General features: G+C 39.9%; 1 protein-coding gene across 1 annotated transcript in view; it reads right to left on the bottom strand.

Moving 5' to 3' along the window:
• Positions 1 to 12,981: 12,981 nt before the first annotated feature.
• CCDC141 (coiled-coil domain containing 141) overlaps positions 12,982 to 19,034 on the bottom strand; it is a 100,869-nt gene continuing 94,816 nt past the window's right edge. Inside the window, exons 26-29 of the mRNA XM_013960810.2 lie at positions 16,926 to 17,083; positions 16,698 to 16,827; positions 16,438 to 16,603; positions 12,982 to 13,259 (exon numbers count right to left, since the gene is read on the bottom strand). Of these exons, the coding sequence (XP_013816264.2) occupies positions 13,136 to 13,259; positions 16,438 to 16,603; positions 16,698 to 16,827; positions 16,926 to 17,083 (578 nt within the window). The 3' untranslated portion in view covers positions 12,982 to 13,135. The remainder of the gene's footprint in view (positions 13,260 to 16,437; positions 16,604 to 16,697; positions 16,828 to 16,925; positions 17,084 to 19,034) is intronic.

Below are 19,034 nucleotides of genomic sequence, written 5' to 3'. Positions count from 1 at the left end.
TATTAGTTTGTGAATTTTCACTGGCCCAGCTTCCCCAGCTAATTGTATTGTTAGATAAGTTGCCTCAGAAACAGAGGTCACGAGTCAGAAGACTATTCTTGTCTATAACCGGAATTGGAGCTGTATCACCGCAACCCCACATCTGCCTGTTTTCCTTGCTGCCATCTTACTCAAACATCCTTTTCCTTCCCTATAGAATGGAACATATATAGCTCTTATCAAGCAAACCATTTAAGCACATAACTGGCTCATAAGACTACTTGTGCTTGAAGTCAAGTATGTGCTTAGGTGTCTTGGTAAACAGAGGACTTCAGGCTGTTATTCCCAAGATCCACATTAAGAAAGATCCCCTGGCCATGTATGAGTGCTATCCTTGTAGCACGTTTGTTCCTGCTAAGGGAAGGAGGAGTCCAACAGCTTCATAGGATCAATCCCATCCCTCGACCAAAAGGCTCCAGTAGGCACAGAATGCCAAATGCAATGGAAATTGCAGCTGAGAAAAGTGGTATAAAGTTCTCACAGAGGTTACCTAGACAAGTAAACACAGGTTGGAGTTTTGTAATATCACCTCCACTTATGTTTGAAAGCAACCTGAAAGAAAACTCCAGCAAGAGCTCCAGAAACCGCCGTGGTGAGAAGAACACCATGATCCTTTCAAGGATTGATTACACTACAATTTACAAACCTGAGAGAAACAAAAAATGACATATTGCTGTGGGTTCATAAAATAATTTCAGAAATTTGATTTGCCCTTTAACTTATACACCCAGTAAAGTGTCAGCTTTAAGGCTTCTCTTGTCATAGAGCAGTAACAGCAGCAGAAACTGGAATATGCTGCTACTGTCTGAATCCTCAGAGAGGTTGAAAGTCAGAGCGCTATGCCTCTTTCATAACTTTTTGGTCCAAATGGATGTCAGAGAGCCTAATTTCTCTACATAAAACTTGGTGTGATAAAAAATGCAACATTTCTCATTAGTGAGGAGGACAAGTTGACTTCTGCTACAGGATATGAAATGTCCAAAGAAATCTATGTAAAGGCTACATCAGAACTGACTCTAAATAGAGACTTGCCAGATTACCAGATGGTAGTTTATCTCTCTAGTTGAACGCTTAAAAATCCAGTGAAAAATTAAACTTTGAGAAAGAACACAGGCTAATATCTGCAAATTTACCTAAATAAAACAGCTAGTTTAATGATGATGATTAAGTCAAATAAAAAATGAAAAAGCTCATGAAAATGTGATAATTTCTAAATGACAGAAATACACACATTGTCACTTCTGAAGGTATGAAACGGCTAGAAATTCAATTTCTTCTATTTCACTCAGAGAAAGAGTCAACTACAATTGACAAGAATATTTTAAAGAGATCAATAAAGTTACAAGAAAAAACATTTTGCTGCATCCAAATACATAAACCAAATGTTTTATATTTTATATAGCTCTAAGACTACATGTTTTAAAACAAGTGCCTCCCCATTATTTTTTCCATAAGTTTTACATTTGCATTTGATCACTGTTAAACCTATTTGCATCCTAATAAAAGTCTATATTTTCTCCATTTTTTACTTTTGCTGGTTGATTCAGAAATGAAATCAAATGAATGTTTCCTACATGCCTTCTGTTAACAGAATCAGCTCCAGTGTGATTTATGCATTTGTTTAGTGTCACGTAGAATATCTACAAAATAAACCAGAAGGATGTCTTAACGCTGCATAGCAAAGACACTGCTGGTAAAAACGTCATCTGGATCAAGCAGAAGTCAGATCAAGATAATGACAGAGAAATTTTTTTTCAGACATACATACAATAAGGTGATTATTATTAAAACTTCAGCATTTGCTTCAGTTTGTTGCTAAGTGTAAACTATATATTGCCAATATTACTATAGTATACATAACATATTGTATAACAATAACACATTTGAGAAATGCAATCTTTAACAGAATGAAACACTGTGGTGTGGATCCCAGCAACCCCTTCGTATGTGATTTACTTTGATTCATTCTAACAGTCCTATTGACCTGATGAGTGGAGCTGCACGAAAGAAATAATTTAGTTGGCCCACCCGAAGATGCCTTGAAAGATCAAGACTTTAATAGTCAGAGTTTAGAGACAAACTCATTATTTCTTAAATATTGAAAGTTTCTCACTGCTGTTTAAGCAAGGTTTCAATGTACTTTTTTGAAGCAAGATTTCCCAATTTGTTTAAAAAAATCACAAACTTTCCTTTTCTTCATTATTTGCTTAACAGCAGTGTAGTGCTATGTGCTGTAGCTGGACACCCAATGGCACACAAACCCTGCTTTCTTTCCTAGTCCCTTCATGTATCTATACATGCTAACTGGCAAATTGCATGGAAAGAAGCAGTATCATCTACTTCTCTACTTCATTTCCCCTCACTCCCTTTGTTCTTGAGATTTTCTTTCCTGCGAGAGAATAACCTGTTATGAGCCTTCTGGATATATATTTCCTTCTGTATACTATTTCCATGTCACTCTGTCCCCCAACCAAATATGCAGAACCAAGGGAGCCATGAAAAAAAAAATCACTTAGTCACATTAGAAAGAACTTTTCACCCGTAAGATGCTGCCCTAAATCCTTAGGGACCTGACAAAACACAACCCAAAGAGAAATTTAGATCTTATACCTTGCTGTATGTTATGGGTAAACGCGACAAATTGACAACCACTCGGGCCGGGTTGCATAAATTCCAATTTAATAGAATAATTGAGCAAGTCACAAGTAAGCAAAACAGCGCTGGGCAGCCGGGGAGTCTCCTGCTCCACCAACGGCGCGCGCGATCCCCCGCTCACAGTCCCCTTATATGCCTGTAACTTCTGTGGTTGCGCCGGCTGTTGCTGGGGGGGGTCGGGATGAAAGCTGGCGTCTTCCTCTGCGTTGTACATGGTGCCTTTCAGGTCACGCGCATACATTTCACAATACAATATCGCTCTGCTGACTCAGTACAATCACTGTGGTGATAGCCGGTACTTAGCACCTAGTTTCATGGTAAAATCACTTCACGAGTTGATGTAACAAATTATTACCTATCACAATCCCCCCTTTTTGTTTTGGTCCTTTTTAATTTGTTCATCAAATCGAACAACAGCCTCCTGTGCCAGGAGGAGCATAGGGTTATGCTTACTCTCATCTTCATTCAGTTGTTCATATTGACTTCTTATCAACAGTAGGTGGGCAGCTTCGAGTCTGCTTTTAGCTAAGTTAATTATTCTATTTACTATACACGGTCCGAAGGTCAACACAAGTACTAATAAAGCCAATGGACCCGCGATTGTAGACAATAGGGTTGTTAGCCAGGGAGAATGACTGAACCATGATTCATACCACCCTTGCTGGGCTTCTCTTTCCTTTTTACGTCTTTCAAGGCCTTCTCTCAGTTTCGCCATAGTATCCCTGACAACTCCTGTATGATCTGCATAAAAGCAACATTCTTCTCCTAGGGCTGCACACAATCCTCCCTGTTGTAAAAATAAAAGGTCCATCCCTCTTCTGTTCTGTAACACCACTTCTGATAGTGATGTTAACGACTTTTCTAAGGCGGTGATGGATTTTTCTATTCGTTCTAAGTCCTCGTCCACAGCTGCCCGTAGGGTGCTAAGGCTCTGCTGTTGTATCACTAAGGAGGAAATTCCGGTTCCCGCTCCCACTGCCCCGAGGCCCAGTAAGGTGGCTATAGTAATCGCGGTGATTGGTTCCCTCTTTACTCGGACCGGATGAGGGGTGTCCCAATGATCGTACATCACTTTTTCCGGATGGTACAAGATCCTGGGGACTACTTCTACTTGTATACAATATTCTCGGGACTCATTAAGCACCCTTAAGGAGACACAAGGAGTCAGGCCGGTTTTTGAGCATATCCATCTAGTTCCTTTGGTGGGAATAGCCCATCCATTTTTAGGGATGTGGTTTTGCAATGATATAGATCCACACAGCTTTTTCTTTGATTTTGGCACTTTGCCAATACACATTCCTATTCCTGTAACTTGCTCCATAGTCAATCCCTTCTTCTTATCTTCCCATTGACACTGTGAAGCTGGATCATTGCTTAAGGTATATGTTATATTTACTCCTATTGCTTCATAAAAAGGGGGTCTTATGTCGTAGCATAACCAGCAATGGGTAGTTATACTAGGGGTTGTAGCATTTAATACTTTGTAGGTTGCTTGCACAACCTTCCACAGAGGATTGTCTATCCTCTCTGTGGCTTTACTTTCTGAGATTACAACAGTATCTTTCGAGGTGGGGTGATTCATAGGAATACTTGTCGAATTCATGATCGCACCCATTGGTTGGATTCCTGATTCTACTCCCTTAACAACTAAATTCGGCCCTATTGCTTGAGGAGTAGGTCGCACACTTTCTTTCTTTATGAAAATTAATCCACCTCTATCGGTCCCGGTCTCCCAGTACCAGACTCCCCAGGTCTTTCCCAAGAACCATCCCGGATCTTCCGGACGGGTGATATTTATCATTAAATATTTACAAGTTCCCAGGGGGGTATAGTGGGGACTTCCCCGATACCCCAGCTGGAAATCCTCTTTAGGGGGGATACACCCAGAAGGCCCCCATTTTACTGATAAAAACTTATCTGATCCTGCTCCTGGAGTCCAATCAGAGGCTATAGTTTCACATCCCCAATAAGCACAATAATAAGAGTTTACAGTATCCTTGCCCAGGATTAGAACTAGGACAAAAGTAAAACCCCATATGATCTAGACATGGTTCAATAGGCACCAACTCACATAAAGTAGCTGTGAATGTAGGACTCCCGGGTACACTTCGTACTTGGATCACTGTTTGATCCTCCCACCTTATTAATGACCACTTAAGGGGTTGGTGTATATTATGTTCCCCCTTTGATTCGTCTTCCTAATAAGCCTAGCACAATCATCTTCCAGAGGAGTAGTGGACCCGTGGCTGGGCTAACGGATATTTTACGAACCCTTAATGCCTTGGAGGGGCGATCCGTGATGCCAAGTGTCTCTGGGACTTTAAAGAGTCTGGGCCTTACAATTTTGGGTATCCCTGCTTAGGAGGTGGCTTGTCGGCCTCGATCCCCACAGTTTCTATACGTCTCTGTCTCCCCTGCCTACTCTTTTGCTCAGAGCAGCAGGGTGTACCGTCTTCTCGACAGCAGCCGTATTCTTCAGGGGAACCTCCTGTATGAGCTTTTTGGATTTTTAAACGCTTCCCAGTTCTCCAGAGTGACACTCAACATACGGCACGGTCCACCTACAATTGGTGTTTTCAATTTTGGCCTTATGTGATCGGGGTGGTTGGCGTAGGTACAACCTTTCTCTGGTTGTACCCCTTTAGCAAAAGCTTCCCACCATTCCACCGATCTTTTCTTGAGATCCCTTTTTAATGTCAAATGGGTCAATTTGCCATAACAAAGGTGACAACTGCCGCTAGGGAGGTACCCGTGCTACCAATGAGTCCACTACTTCTCTTTACAAATCCTATATTTATAACACACAAAGGGATAACAAATACAATGTGAGGTTTTACAAAATGTGGTCTTACTTATCGAGGTTTCTAGGTTTCTTCTTAAAGGTTACTTTTAAATTGTCCGGGTTTCCAAAGGCTTCCCACGATGATTCTGAGATCGGCCCTTTAATTCTGCTGGCATGTGTCCATCCTCGCTCTGCAGTGCGAATAGCAGTGTCTGTGGTAAGCAAGACAAGGAAAGGTCCCTCCCAGTGGGGAGTCAAGGATGAGTCTTTCCAGGTTTTAATTAAAACCTTGTCTCCAGGGTTAACTCGGTGAATGGCTACATCTAGTGGAGGTCTCTGTACTATTAGTCCTTTCTTTATCAATTCTTGTCTTCTCTTCATAAGCTCTGTAATATACTTCTGTAATAATCTCTCTTCTGCTTTAGGATGTTCTTTTGGTATTTCTAAATCATATGGCATCCCATATAACATTTCAAAAGGGGAGACTCCTGTGTCAGTTCTGGGCTGAGTTCGTATATTCAACAAGGCTAAGGGTAAACACTTGATCCAATTCATCTGGGTTTCCATCATTAGCTTCGTTAACTGTTTTTTTTTATTTCCCCATTCATCCTTTCTACCTTTCCCGAACTTTGAGGATGCCAAGGAGTGTGATGCTCCCACTTGATCCCTAAAGGATCTAATGTTTCTTTAATGACTTTGGATGTGGCCCCCTGTCTGAGTCTATGACCGATACATTCCCATACCGGGGTATGATGTTTTCTAGCAATATCTTGGCTACCGATTTCGCAGTAGCTCGGGCTACGGGAAAGGCTTCTATAAAGTAAGTTAAATGATCTACTATAACTAATAGGTATTTATACCTGCCCACTTTTGGGAGTTCTGTAAAGTCAACCTGTATTTTCTCAAACGGCCTCTTGGCTATTGATCGTCCCCCTGGGACTTTTTCTCTGAGGTGTTGCTTGTTAACCTTCTGACAGGTCAAACATTCTCCCACTAGTCTTTTTGCTATGTCATATATTCCAATGCACATATACTTGGTTCCAAACTGGTCTACTAATGCTTGCACTCCCCAATGAGTCTGTCGGTGGAATTCTTTCATGATTCTCCAAGCCACACCTTTGGATACAATTTCTCTATCATTGGGCAACACCCATTTACCTTCTTTTTCTAGGGCTCCTATCTGTCGTAATTTATCTGTTTCCTGTTTAGTAAAACTCATCCTGGTATCTAGCTTATCTTGGCCCTCTTTTCCTTCAGACAATAGGTGTAAAGCTGCCTTTCTTGCCTCTTCATCTGCTAGATTATTTCCCCTTATGTGGTAAGATGTGCCCTTTTGATGGCCCCTAACGTGTACTACCGCGATTCTCCGAGGTCCCCTCAGAGCTTCTAAAGTTTTTCTAATTAATTTTTCGTGCACTAAATTCTTCCCTTGCGAATTAATCAGTCCTCTTTCTTCCCATATTTTCCCAAATGTATGTACTACTCCATAAGCGTATTTAGAGTCGGTGTATATAGTCCCTATTTTGCCTTTTAAAATTTCTAAGGCTCTAAAAACCGCATACAATTCACAAGCCTGGGCCGACCAAGTTTTGTCTAGGGGCCCTGATTCTATTAACTAACCATCATATCTCGGCCCAGTAAATTATATTCAGCTTCGGGAACTAATAAAAAGGATCCCACACTTAATCGAGAGTCTGATTCTATTTTCACATTTTTAATTACTGGGACCTTAAAGGGTTCTCCTTTAGCTCCTATCACTTGTAGTTTCTCTGGGGATGGTTTACACCCCCAGGGTACCGTTTGGACAGTAGATCTTTCTGCCCCAGAATCCACAAGGAATTCTACTTCTTGTCGCTGGGGACCCAATTTCAATTTTATCAAGGGCTCGGTTCCTTTATGAGTCCCCAGCAGATAGAGCCCCTGACCCCCCTAATCTTCTTGGAACATTTGCTCATCCTGCATTCGCTTCCTGCAATTCCTCTTCAGATGCCCTTTCTTCTGGCAATAAAAACACTCAACCTGCCTCAAGTCCCTCATCACGACTTCTCTGGGTTGTCCTTCTTGGTGAGGTGGCTTTCTTTTAGGTCCGTTATACGACCTAGGAGGTTGCGCCTGGATCCCTCTCTGTCCTTCTCGGACTGCTGCCACCAGAATCTTTGCCTGCCGCCGATGAGTTTCCTCTTCCCTTCGCACATGCACTTTCTGAGCTTCCCTCAGCAATTCATCCAGTCCTCTATCTTGCCAATCATCTAACTTCTCTAACTTCCTTCTGATATCTGGAAAGGCCTTTGCTACAAACTGTGTTTTCAATAGAGCCTGTCCCACAGGGGTACTGGGGTCTACCCTGGAATAAAGTTGCAGGTTTTTCCTAAGTCTCTCAAGCCATTCTGTTGGTGTCTCATCCCTTTTTTGTTGTTCCATGAAGGCCTTATTAATATTTTGCCCCCTGGGAACAGATTCCCTGATTCTCTGAACTATTATGGTTCCTAGATCGGACATATGTGTCCGATGCTCAGCATTCTGATTGTCCCCGTCCGGCCGTTGGGTGGGCCATTTGATATCTGCTGTGGGACCTTGTTGGTGCTGTTGATCCCAAATCCGCATCCCAGCCCTACGGATCATTTCCCTTTCTTCCACTGTAAATAATATGCTTAAGATGGATTGTAATTCCTCCCATGTATAAAGGCTAGGACCCAAAAACTGATCTAGTTTTTCAGCCACCCCTAAAGGGTCTTCTAATAAATTCCCCATTTCCTTCTTAAAATCCCGTACATCCCCTGAACTCAGGGGCACGGACACAAAACCCATCCCTGGTTGCGGTCCTCCCATGGGGAGTTCTCGCAAGGGGTACAGCTGATCAGGTCGCCCACCTCCCCTCGTTTGACTCCTCGTGACCCTTCGGGTTTCTTCTGGGGAACTAGGAGGGTCTAGATCCCAGTCCGGGGTCGTTGGGGGGGGGCTACGAGGAGGGGCTGGTATTGGGTTTTGAGCTGGAGCTGAGGGAATATAGGGGGGAGGAGAAACGGGAAGTTCCTCCAATATTTTGCTTTTCTTCCTCGAACCCTTCTCTTTCAGGGTAAATATCATGGTTCGAGTATCTGGTCTTATTCATAAACTAGCATACTCACTTTCTTCTAAACTAAAGGGCTCCTTTGAATTCACATATATATTTGGGGCCTGACATATCCAATTTTCAAAAGACCCGTATATTGGCCAATAAAGGGGGTCTCTTCTAATCTGCTTCCCACCCCATACTTGCATGCAGTAATGTACCATTTTCTCTCGACTTTTGCCTTTTCGGGAGGGCCAATCGTTCCAATACTTAATCATTAATCCTAAAGGGCTATCGACTGTAAAGCCCTCTATGGGATCAGAAGACTTGCTCTTTTTCTGTCCCATCTTCCGGAGCACACACACACACGCTCAATCGCTCCCCTAGGTCGTGGCCCACGCCCTCGCGGACAATGGGAACCGCACTACTGTAGGGTCCGCTCTCGCTTCGTCCCTTGGGGACGTCTCACTTAGACGTGCTCCGGGGATCCCACCCCAACCGAACGGAACCACTTACCAATACTTTACTCAATCCTGAGTCTTCGTTCGGATCTTCGTGCACAAAGTTTACGGGATACTGCAGTTCTTTTGCTTACTTGTCCTGATTTAGGGTTCGGAAATACAGGTTCTGGTAGGGGAACTACCCACTCAGGGGCCATCCGAAGACGGGATGGGGCGCCTCCCCTGAGTCAGAGTCCCGAAACCAGGGAAGCCTGCATCCGAGTCACGGCACCAAATTGTTATGGGTAAACGCGACAAATTGACAACCACTCGGGCCGGGTTGCATAAATTCCAATTTAATAGAATAATTGAGCAAGTCACAAGTAAGCAAAACAGCGCTGGGCAGCCGGGGAGTCTCCTGCTCCACCAACGGCGCGCGCGATCCCCCGCTCACAGTCCCCTTATATGCCTGTAACTTCTGTGGTTGCGCCGGCTGTTGCTGGGGGGGGTCGGGATGAAAGCTGGCGTCTTCCTCTGCGTTGTACGTGGTGCCTTTCAGGTCACGCGCATACATTTCACAATACAATATCGCTCTGCTGACTCAGTACAATCACTGTGGTGATAGCCGGTACTTAGCACCTAGTTTCATGGTAAAATCACTTCACGAGTTGATGTAACAAATTATTACCTATCACACTGTATTTCCAGTTTTCTAAAATCTACTTTCAAATGTTACAGTTTTTCAAACATTACAGAGGAAAAAATTCTTGCTTTTTTATACTTTCTTTCCCTTAACCCTTCTTTCTTTAACCTTCTTTCTTTCTTTGAAGTTTGAGAGAGGAATTGTTCAGTTATTTCTTAAAGAAAGAAATAACTGAACAATTTTTCTCAAACTTCAAACCATTAAATCCTGTTCTGAAATCAAAGCATAAAAATTTCCACCACCCTCACCACCTTCCCTCCCCCCACAAATGCTCTAAACAATACTTTGCAATGACACTTACAGAACTTTAAATACAGGCCCTGAGCTGCATAACATTCACAAGAACAGCATTTGTGGGCCGCAGTTGGCTTCTGAAAAGCTGTAGCATTTTCAGATGTTAACGACTCTTAGCTGAGCTATCACAACTGATTATGTGACCTCTATTAATCCTTTTCAATGCAAACTAAAACTTCTTTACAGAAAATTGTTATACTCATTACTGAAAAAGGCACTGTTAGTTGCTGCAGCACAAAAGATAACAAAGAACTAATGAACAGCAATTTTTGAAAGTACTGTAGCTACTTCACAGGTGAGCAACTTACTGGGAACTTGACTGGATTTACCTGGGTACAGAATAGTTATCAGATCCTGTACTCCCTAACTTCATATTGACAGTCATCACAGATCATGTCCTTGTAAATGTCCAAGAAGAACAGGAATTTACAGACATTGCTTTAAAGCTCATATGTCTCAAGCTTTCCTTATGTATTATTTCTTTATGTATCATCCCCTTACATTTACATATGCAGAACAAGGAAGGAATTAAAAAATTACTTACTTGGAACCTCACCTTAAAAAGCATGGTCCAATCATCAAAACCTAAGAACCTGAATAAGGAATATATTAGGTAATGTCCAACTGTTCCATTTCCTTTCACAAAACAACAGTTTGAATCATAATACTGAGAACATATTTTAACTAACATGGAGATAGTCCTCAGAATTTAATAAATACATATGCCCTGTCAAATTTCTAGGATCTTTTAACAAATTTATGGGCACCTATGATTTATAAAAAGAAAAGAAACCAGGCACCATGTTTTGTAACTGATCCATTCCTTGGGATCGTTTGGAGCAATAGATGTGCTCTTTGTTGGCAAAAGAGGGTTGCCGCATTTTTGTTAACCTGTTTATAAATAGAATTTTTTGCTATTTTGTAACAAAACCATAAGAACATATACACAAATTTCTGTTTTGCCTCATCTATTATTTAGCAAAGAATTAACATATTTTAAAATGAAGTTGTGATACATAAACCAAGGGGGAAAAAGCACATCTCAAATACTAAATCTCAAGCTGTGTTTGCAGGCTGACAAGCAAGATAAAAAGGACAAAGAACCCAGCTCCCTAACCAAGTTTGCAGAGGAATCAGGAGCAGCAGGCACTGAATTCTACTATTTCATTTCTACAGAATGACTTTTTAAAAAAGTAATTTTATATGCCATGCTTATGGAGTCCAGCTGATAAAAGAACATCCATTTTCATTTTTGTTCATTTTTTGAGATGTCTGATTCATACTTTGCCAGTCCTCTGAAACTGAATACAACTAAAAAAACAGTATTTTCTCTTAAATCTTTAAACAAAACGGGCAAAGGGCACTCAGTTGATGACAAAATTGTAATCATATGGGATCCACTGGATGTTTGATATTTGTCTCCACTCCATTTTGGAAAAAACTGTGAGATGCAGGGTAAACAAGCAGAGCGAGCACCTCAGTCCTCGGCTACTATATTTGTGTGCACACATAACAGCCTTGTGACTCTTCTGTGGGCAGGATGCCACTGACTGGCATACTGTCAAGCAACTGATTTATGTGATCAGGGGAAGACATGTACATGATATTTCTTTCAGCTCATTTCCTCTCTAGGTCTGTAGTTTAATTTGGAGAGAAATGTAAGTTTCTATCAGCCTGCCCACATTTTGTTGGAGACCGGTTTTAATGTTTTAGTACTGTGATTGAGTCAACTCTCAGAATATTATTGCAGTCTCTATTTTGCACAGGTGAAAGTTACCCAGATGAAGCACAAAGATGCTGCACTGCTTATGCCTGTCTGCTCTGTCTTAGAAGTGTGAGTGAATTCCTGTGGTATATAGACCCAATATAGGCCTAACATAATACAATGTTTATATAAAGAATGACAATGTTATACAATAGGCAGCTGGAGAAAATGCATATGCATCTGTTGTCTTGGCCAAGCCATATGCAGTGTACTGAAATAGATGCCTGAGTAGCATGAATCATTTGCTGGAAAGGACTTTCAAAATTACAATTAGAAGGGCTGAGGTGAGGAATAGTTATTCCCAAGTCTACCTGGATGTTCTGTTGGTTATTGTGCCCATCAAACTCCTAGCCAATCTGGAGCTTTTTCAGAACTACTTTTTTCAACGCTGCAAGTGAATACTACTCCAAATGTCCTGCTTTAGAGACAGAGAAAAAAATTCATTTTGCTAACAATCTGCCCAACAATCCAAAAGATTCAAAGCCAGGTTAACTTTTCTCTAGACCCTGAATGACTGTTGTAGGTCTTGAGGAATCATACAGTTGGGGAATCCTTGGCTAAAATGAGACTGTGGTTTGAAACTAGCTTGGGTATCTTTTCACGGACCAATTCTTTGGACTGTAACGACATGCATCAACTGGAAATGGACTGCTGTGTCACAGCACTCCAATCCTGAAAACAGAGCAATATAGAAGACATTATGCTACCTGAAACAGTTTCTCTTCCCTGGAGACATTTTTGGTACTAAGCATGCATTAGACAAGGCTTGTTATTATTAGTAATCACTCCTTTCAATGCCCAGACTCCCGGAAATATTTCAAAACTGCTAGAAATATGGTGACCAACAGAGTATTTAACATGCAGGATGATTCTATTTTTAAAAAATCATTTTCTGTCAAGTCCCCATTCTGGAAGCCACGTTTATATCTGAATTCTCTATATACATTAGTGGGAAGAACTCCACTGTCTAACTAAAAGAAAGAAGTGGAAGAAGGAAGATTACCTCTCCCCTCACTAGTGCCTGTATATCACTCTTCATATTCCCTTTCAATTGCATTTATGGAATTAGTACAAGAATAAAACAGCAGGTACTGATGAGCCAAGAAGATTTGCAATTTTAAGGGGTAACAAAATGCTAATGTCTCTCTCTTTCTGCCGTCTTACTCTGTTATAGTTGTCCAACAAGCCAGAATAAAAACACAAGAAGTTAGAAATCACTTTCTAACAAATGCTGTGCACAGGCAAATTTTATTAATGATGTATTTATAGAGAAACCAAGTACAAACTGTAACCTAAATATAAATTGAATGGCACTCAAATATTCCCATTCTCCTGACCCATGGACAGTAACCACTAAGGAACACAGCAAACAATGAGCACCCTCATGAATCAGGTATCTTGTAGTTCAATCTTTCTTCTGATCCTCTGCAGCAGCCAGGGGAACAGGATCACAGTCCGAACCGAAGCTAACCTCTTCTGGCCTCACAAGTTCAAGATACACACCCTGAAGCCAGAGATTCTCTTTAAACCTGTTAAAAAAGGGTCAATTATCATCACCTCCATTTTAATTGCCAGCAGTTGTAGCATTCCCTTTCATAAGCAGCACTGTGGTGGTTGACATAGGTTGTCTATATTTGTGAGGTGCTAAGAGATTAAAGATCAAATACATAGTGATTCCAGACGGCATAAATTAACCAAAATTTGTCTTACTGACAATAACTAATAACCAGCAGCTACTTTAGGTACAAAGAACAAAAAAGATGAACAAAAATGAGGGGAAATTTAACCTTTCTGTACAATCTATGTGTTTTACTCATATTGATAGATATATTGTCTATTTGCCCTAAGTAAAATTAACATGATCATGCATTTGATTTTTTTGCTTTGGAATACCTGCCATCTCCAAGTGATACAGAAAGCACAGAACAAAACATGAAAGAAAGTGTAAAGGCAGCCTTTGACGAAATAAGAACAGCTTTTGAATCAACATATGTAATAATTTTCCTTTCCTTTTACAAGTTGCTCTATATCTAGACAGACAACTGTAACTGAGAAAAGAAGAAAAGAAAAACCACTCCTACTCTTTCTTCTATGTCTTTTTGCCATAGAATTCACTTTATACGAAAAGCTCAGAAAATGTTCAGGCACTTTTCAGGTAACAAATAAATTTTTATGCGAACAGTGTAAATCTAACATTTTAAGCAGACAATGAAAGACCAGCAATCCCACAGATTTGCATCTACTTTCCCAGGTCATATTACCCATTGCTTCTTCAAAGCCATGAGACTCATGGAGCGTCTTTCTCATTACATTGCTCCAAACACCTTCCATGAAGAAAGCTATTTTATTGTGTCATTATGAAACCAGATTTTCACTGTAGAACAGTCTCACTAGTTTGACAAACATGTAATAAACATTATCAGTAGAACTGTTCACTTTTTTTTCTATTGAAAATCTTTGACAGCAAATCTGATTTCTATTTACACAATCTTTTCCCCACCCCAACCTACAAATCAAAATTCTCCTATGTAGAATCCTTTTATTCTATTTTCTGACACAAAGAGTCCATACTTTATGCTAAGGCAAACATTTTCACTTCTTGAAGGGGCCATTTTAACCTGAAGCACATCCCCTTTGGCTATTGTTATGCCTCACAAGGGTGTTGGGCCAGGTAGCATGCCTACTGCGTGGGAAGAGGCTTTCATGACTATTTTGGAGATGGAATGTGGCCAGATCTCCCCCAGTACTAACACACAATAATTCCTCATGGAAACTGTCTTATAAATGCAAACACTTCTGTTGAACTATATCAGTATTACTCAAGTAAAGTTGTGATACACCTAAACATTTTTCAGAGGTGTTTCATGAAATTTTCTATATTTAAACATTCACTTGAGGTGGACTAAAGGTAAACAAGCAAAAGCAAGAAAGCATTATAGTAGTATCTTCACCACTGGAAGGGTATTTTGGTTCTCTCAGCTCTTCTTGTTAAATGTGTTTCATTAGCAGGAACTACCATTTTTGCTTCACAACTGTAGTCACCAACCCACCTGCAGATCCACCCTTCTAAAAGTTCTTGCCCAGCCAGTCTGAGTCCACCCCTCCAGGTTTCTTTATCATCCCTAGCTTACCTCATCTAATTTGACGTTTCAAAGTCAACAGTGAACTGATACTAGAGTGAACCAGATTAGTAACAGTCAAAGGATATAAAAACTCTCTTACTTTGAACATGCTACTCAAATAAAAGACAGGCAGTTCTAGCAGCATACTACAGCAGGATATAAGAGCCTGAATTCAGAAGGTAAAATTTACCTTCCAAAATTTACTTTACCTTATTTGTGCAAGAAGTCACCCAAGGACTACTGACTTCATATATCCCACTAAATCTCTCAAGTTGCATCATGGAGAATTTTGTCATCCTTAATGAAGTAACAAGCAATGACTGTTCCTGTGCTATTAGGATTGCTACTAGTTCTTCTTAAGATGCTTACCTAATAGAAAACTTTGACTGCATATTCTATGACTGCTTGAGATTTCATGCTCTAGTGGTATTTCTTCTTGGTATTCAAATTCAGTCCGCTGTTCCATTATGAAATTTTTCCTTTTGTTTATTAAGGATTCAAAATATTACAAATGTTTGCTGTCTTCTGCATGGCACAGCTGTCAAATAGCTCCTTTATCAAGGAAACCTCACAATTTTACTGTGAAGGCCTCATTTATTTTATTTGCTGATGTCACATTTTTTAATTTAAGTCACCATGAATATGGGATTATTTTGCAGACAAATAATCTTTTAGTGTGCGCCTGTCAAAAATGGTCAAAGGCCACTTGTGTAACAGGATGACTTACAAATCCAGTATGTTGTTAAAATGGTGATCTTTCTGGAATAAGAAATCAAAGACTATTAGAGTTTTCTGTGTGTTTCTTTAAGCATTTGTTAAATGTTAATGATATTGAATAATATACTGTGGTAATAAAAGAATTTGTATATATGATATCAGCTGCCCTACTTAAGCAGCTGACATTATATATATATATATATATATATATATATAAGCAGTACTGTGCTCCTGCAAAAAAAAAAAAATTCATGGCTTTTGAAAGATATACACCGGTTTTGTGTAAATGTTAAATAAGGAAGTTAGATATGGCAGATAACTTCCTCCCTTAAAAAGGAAACAGACCGATCTACTTCTGTGGAAGCAATTTTTAAAGTAACCTGTGATACAGAAAATGGGTTTGCTAAGTTTTTGTTCTACTCACTCACAAAATCCTACGACTGTTTGAGACAGGTTAACAAATAGTGTATTTCTATGCCATGACAAAAGTTCATCTGCACACCATAAGAAAAATACTTAGTTTTATCCATTTGAAATTCTAGAATACTTTGTGCCTTTACACCATTCAGTCTTAGTTTAGTATCTAGATTAAGATATCAAGATTAAAAAAAAGTTACTTCACTGAACTAAATACCTTATTCCACATGAATTCTATTTTCTATTGTATTATGACAAGGTCTTTAAACTAACAGAATTTAATACCTTCTGATGAAGTATTAAATGTAAAAGGCCATCACATTATGCACTTCATTTAATTATTCAAAAATTCATAGAATTAGAAAGTGTGTTTGACATGTTCTTCGTACATTAAGGTCATTACGGCTATTACGGTACTACTAGATGTAGCACAGATTAAGTTGCAAGTTACCTTACTGGCAGATGTTTAGCCACTGGCCTTTGACTTCTCACATAATATGTGTCCTGGGCTTGTGCTAGTTCAGCTGTAGTGACACTCACTTTTTCTGAAAGATATTCATGTTCCCATTCTGATTTAGTCTGAGTTACAGTGGAAATTTCTGTTTTTTTATTTTTCTCTGAAACAAAACATGCACATCAGTAAGTGGCAAAAAGTCTCTCATTTAATATAGTAATGTGCCTAAAAGCATGCAGCTGGCCAGGGTGAATCACCTATCACTGTTACGAAAGCTGAACAGTATGCCTTCCCAACTTCATTGCTGGCAACGCAGACATACTTCCCACTATCAGCAAGGACTACATTTCTTTTTAAGAGGTAATAGGTGTCTCCTAATTTCTCAATCTGTAAAAGAATAGAATGCACATAGGAGATTATTAGTAGCATAAAGTAAAATGTATTATCTTCCTCCCAAGAAATATTTCAAGAACATTAGGACATACACTGATGCCTCCTCGAGCTGTCACTGGAGTATCATCCTTAGTCCAGGAGACTTGTGGTTTGGGCCTTCCATATATGCTGCAATGTAGGATTAAATCTTCTCCTTCTTGTAGAGTTACATGTCCAAATTTTCGTATGAAGTTTGGCTGTTTTCCTTGTACTGAAAAAAATTTGCTGTATTTTAAAGAGCATAACTAAAGGAACCAAAGCAAAAATCCATTCTCATAACGTTCTCATAGCATGACAAAGAGAGCCTTTATTGATGCCTGGAACTCAGAATTTTTCTGCAAGACAGTAGTAGGCAAACATCTTTTATCTATACAATGTAGTTTCCTGAAACACATGGCTATTAAGCATCAAAGATTTTCATGCATCAGCATAGTAATATTAGTTTCATGGTGAAGCTAAAGAATCGTGTTCTTTGTGTAGGTAGATAAATATATGTGAATTATTGTGTTTCAGTGAAGAGTAAAAGAGTAAATATTCCACACAGGTATTTAAAGGGACAAAGTCAAGACAGCAAATTCTTGCACTTAGTTTACTGTTGCACATAACACTCTTCCTTCACTTGCTTAGATTCCATTCTTCCAGACTGAAGTGCTGCTGAAACATACAAACTCCTGTTCTATTTCTGCAGCAATGCTGAAGGTCAGAACAGGGCCTAAATACTACTTTGGTCATGATTATTATTTTGGCCATCAGTAATACTGAAACCATGTACTACCAGATCATCCAACAAAGTTTTGATTCAGATCAAGCACGGGCACATAATTGCATTTTTATTACGTTAATGAGAGCACATGAGAGGGAGTTTATCCTGGCTTCATGCCAACTGTGGGAGGACAGATGATACACGAGCCAATTCAAAGCCTGGCCAATAGAAACTCATCAAAACTGTTTGAAGAAATTTCAGCAGTCAGTGTACTAAATCAGAACCTTGCTTCGTGACACACTATTTAATGAGCTGTAAAGCTGGATTTACTTGATCACTGTACTGCTACCTTAAATTCCACTTACGTTCTGCCTTGAGAGCCACATCAAAAAACAAAATGACCTCAGAACTCGGACTAAATGTTCATAAAACAAGGGATCCAAAGCAGCCCAGATGCTAAAACACAGAAGTGCACACAAATACCCCAACAAAAATGAACATTGTACTTTTCTATCAGACAAAGAATGTTCTGTTGTTCCTCTTTATGATAAATTGAACCATATGTCCATATTATTTAGCAAAACACTAATCACCAGGCTTCTCAGAAATGGAAAGTTATTGAATGTTTAATATATAAGAGGGCCTGAATCTGTTCACAGTTGGGCCAACACCACTCCACTGTTTTAGGAGAAATAATTTTGCATTATACTATTGTGAAACAAAAATCAGCATATCTCACAAAAATACCCAGTAACATCTGAACCCAAAATATATTGAGTCTGTGGCTAATTTTGCCAAATGTGGGACTCCCAGCACAGTCAGGCAGATATTTTCACTCTCTGCATTAATAAATCCATTGCTTAGGTAAGCTCTTACTTGCCATAAGTTTTCAACGTACAATAAAGTCTTAGCTGCTTTTACATTCTTCCCATAAACTGTAGGTCTGAGGCCACAATATAGAGCAGAAGTAGATACGAGTTTTACTTTCCCATACTCTTGCTAACCTACGATCTGTATTAGCCAGTCCCAGTGATTCAAACAGCTCAGTTCTCAACTGTTGAAAGCTAGCAGGCACAATCTGCCAGCACCATTGTATTGCATGTACCTGAAGCACAGGGATTTGGGATCTGCAGCTTCACTCACTTCAGTAGGATAACCAAGTTTATACCTCTGCATCTTCATTGCAGACAGCTGGCATTAAGTCACAAACAGATATTCAATATGACCAGTCCTATCGAGGAAGGGAAATTACACATTCCTAAGAGCAGTCATTGATATACTTGAGCCCGCCCACTAACACTGGGCAGGCAGAATCAAGGGTGGCAATGGAGCAGGAAATTTTCTATACCTGCCTTCTGAGTATTTAAAGTAGGAATCTAGGACAAGTTGTCTCTAAAGCTTGCTAGGGCTCTACAAACGAACAGTAACAAAAGGTCCCAGCTATTACTGATTTCACTAC

The sequence above is a fragment of the Apteryx mantelli genome, chromosome 6 (genome assembly GCF_036417845.1).
Source record: "Apteryx mantelli isolate bAptMan1 chromosome 6, bAptMan1.hap1, whole genome shotgun sequence".
Taxonomy (NCBI): domain Eukaryota; kingdom Metazoa; phylum Chordata; class Aves; order Apterygiformes; family Apterygidae; genus Apteryx; species Apteryx mantelli.
Note: the sequence above shows the minus strand (reverse complement) of the source record. Positions and strands in the feature narration are given on the sequence as shown.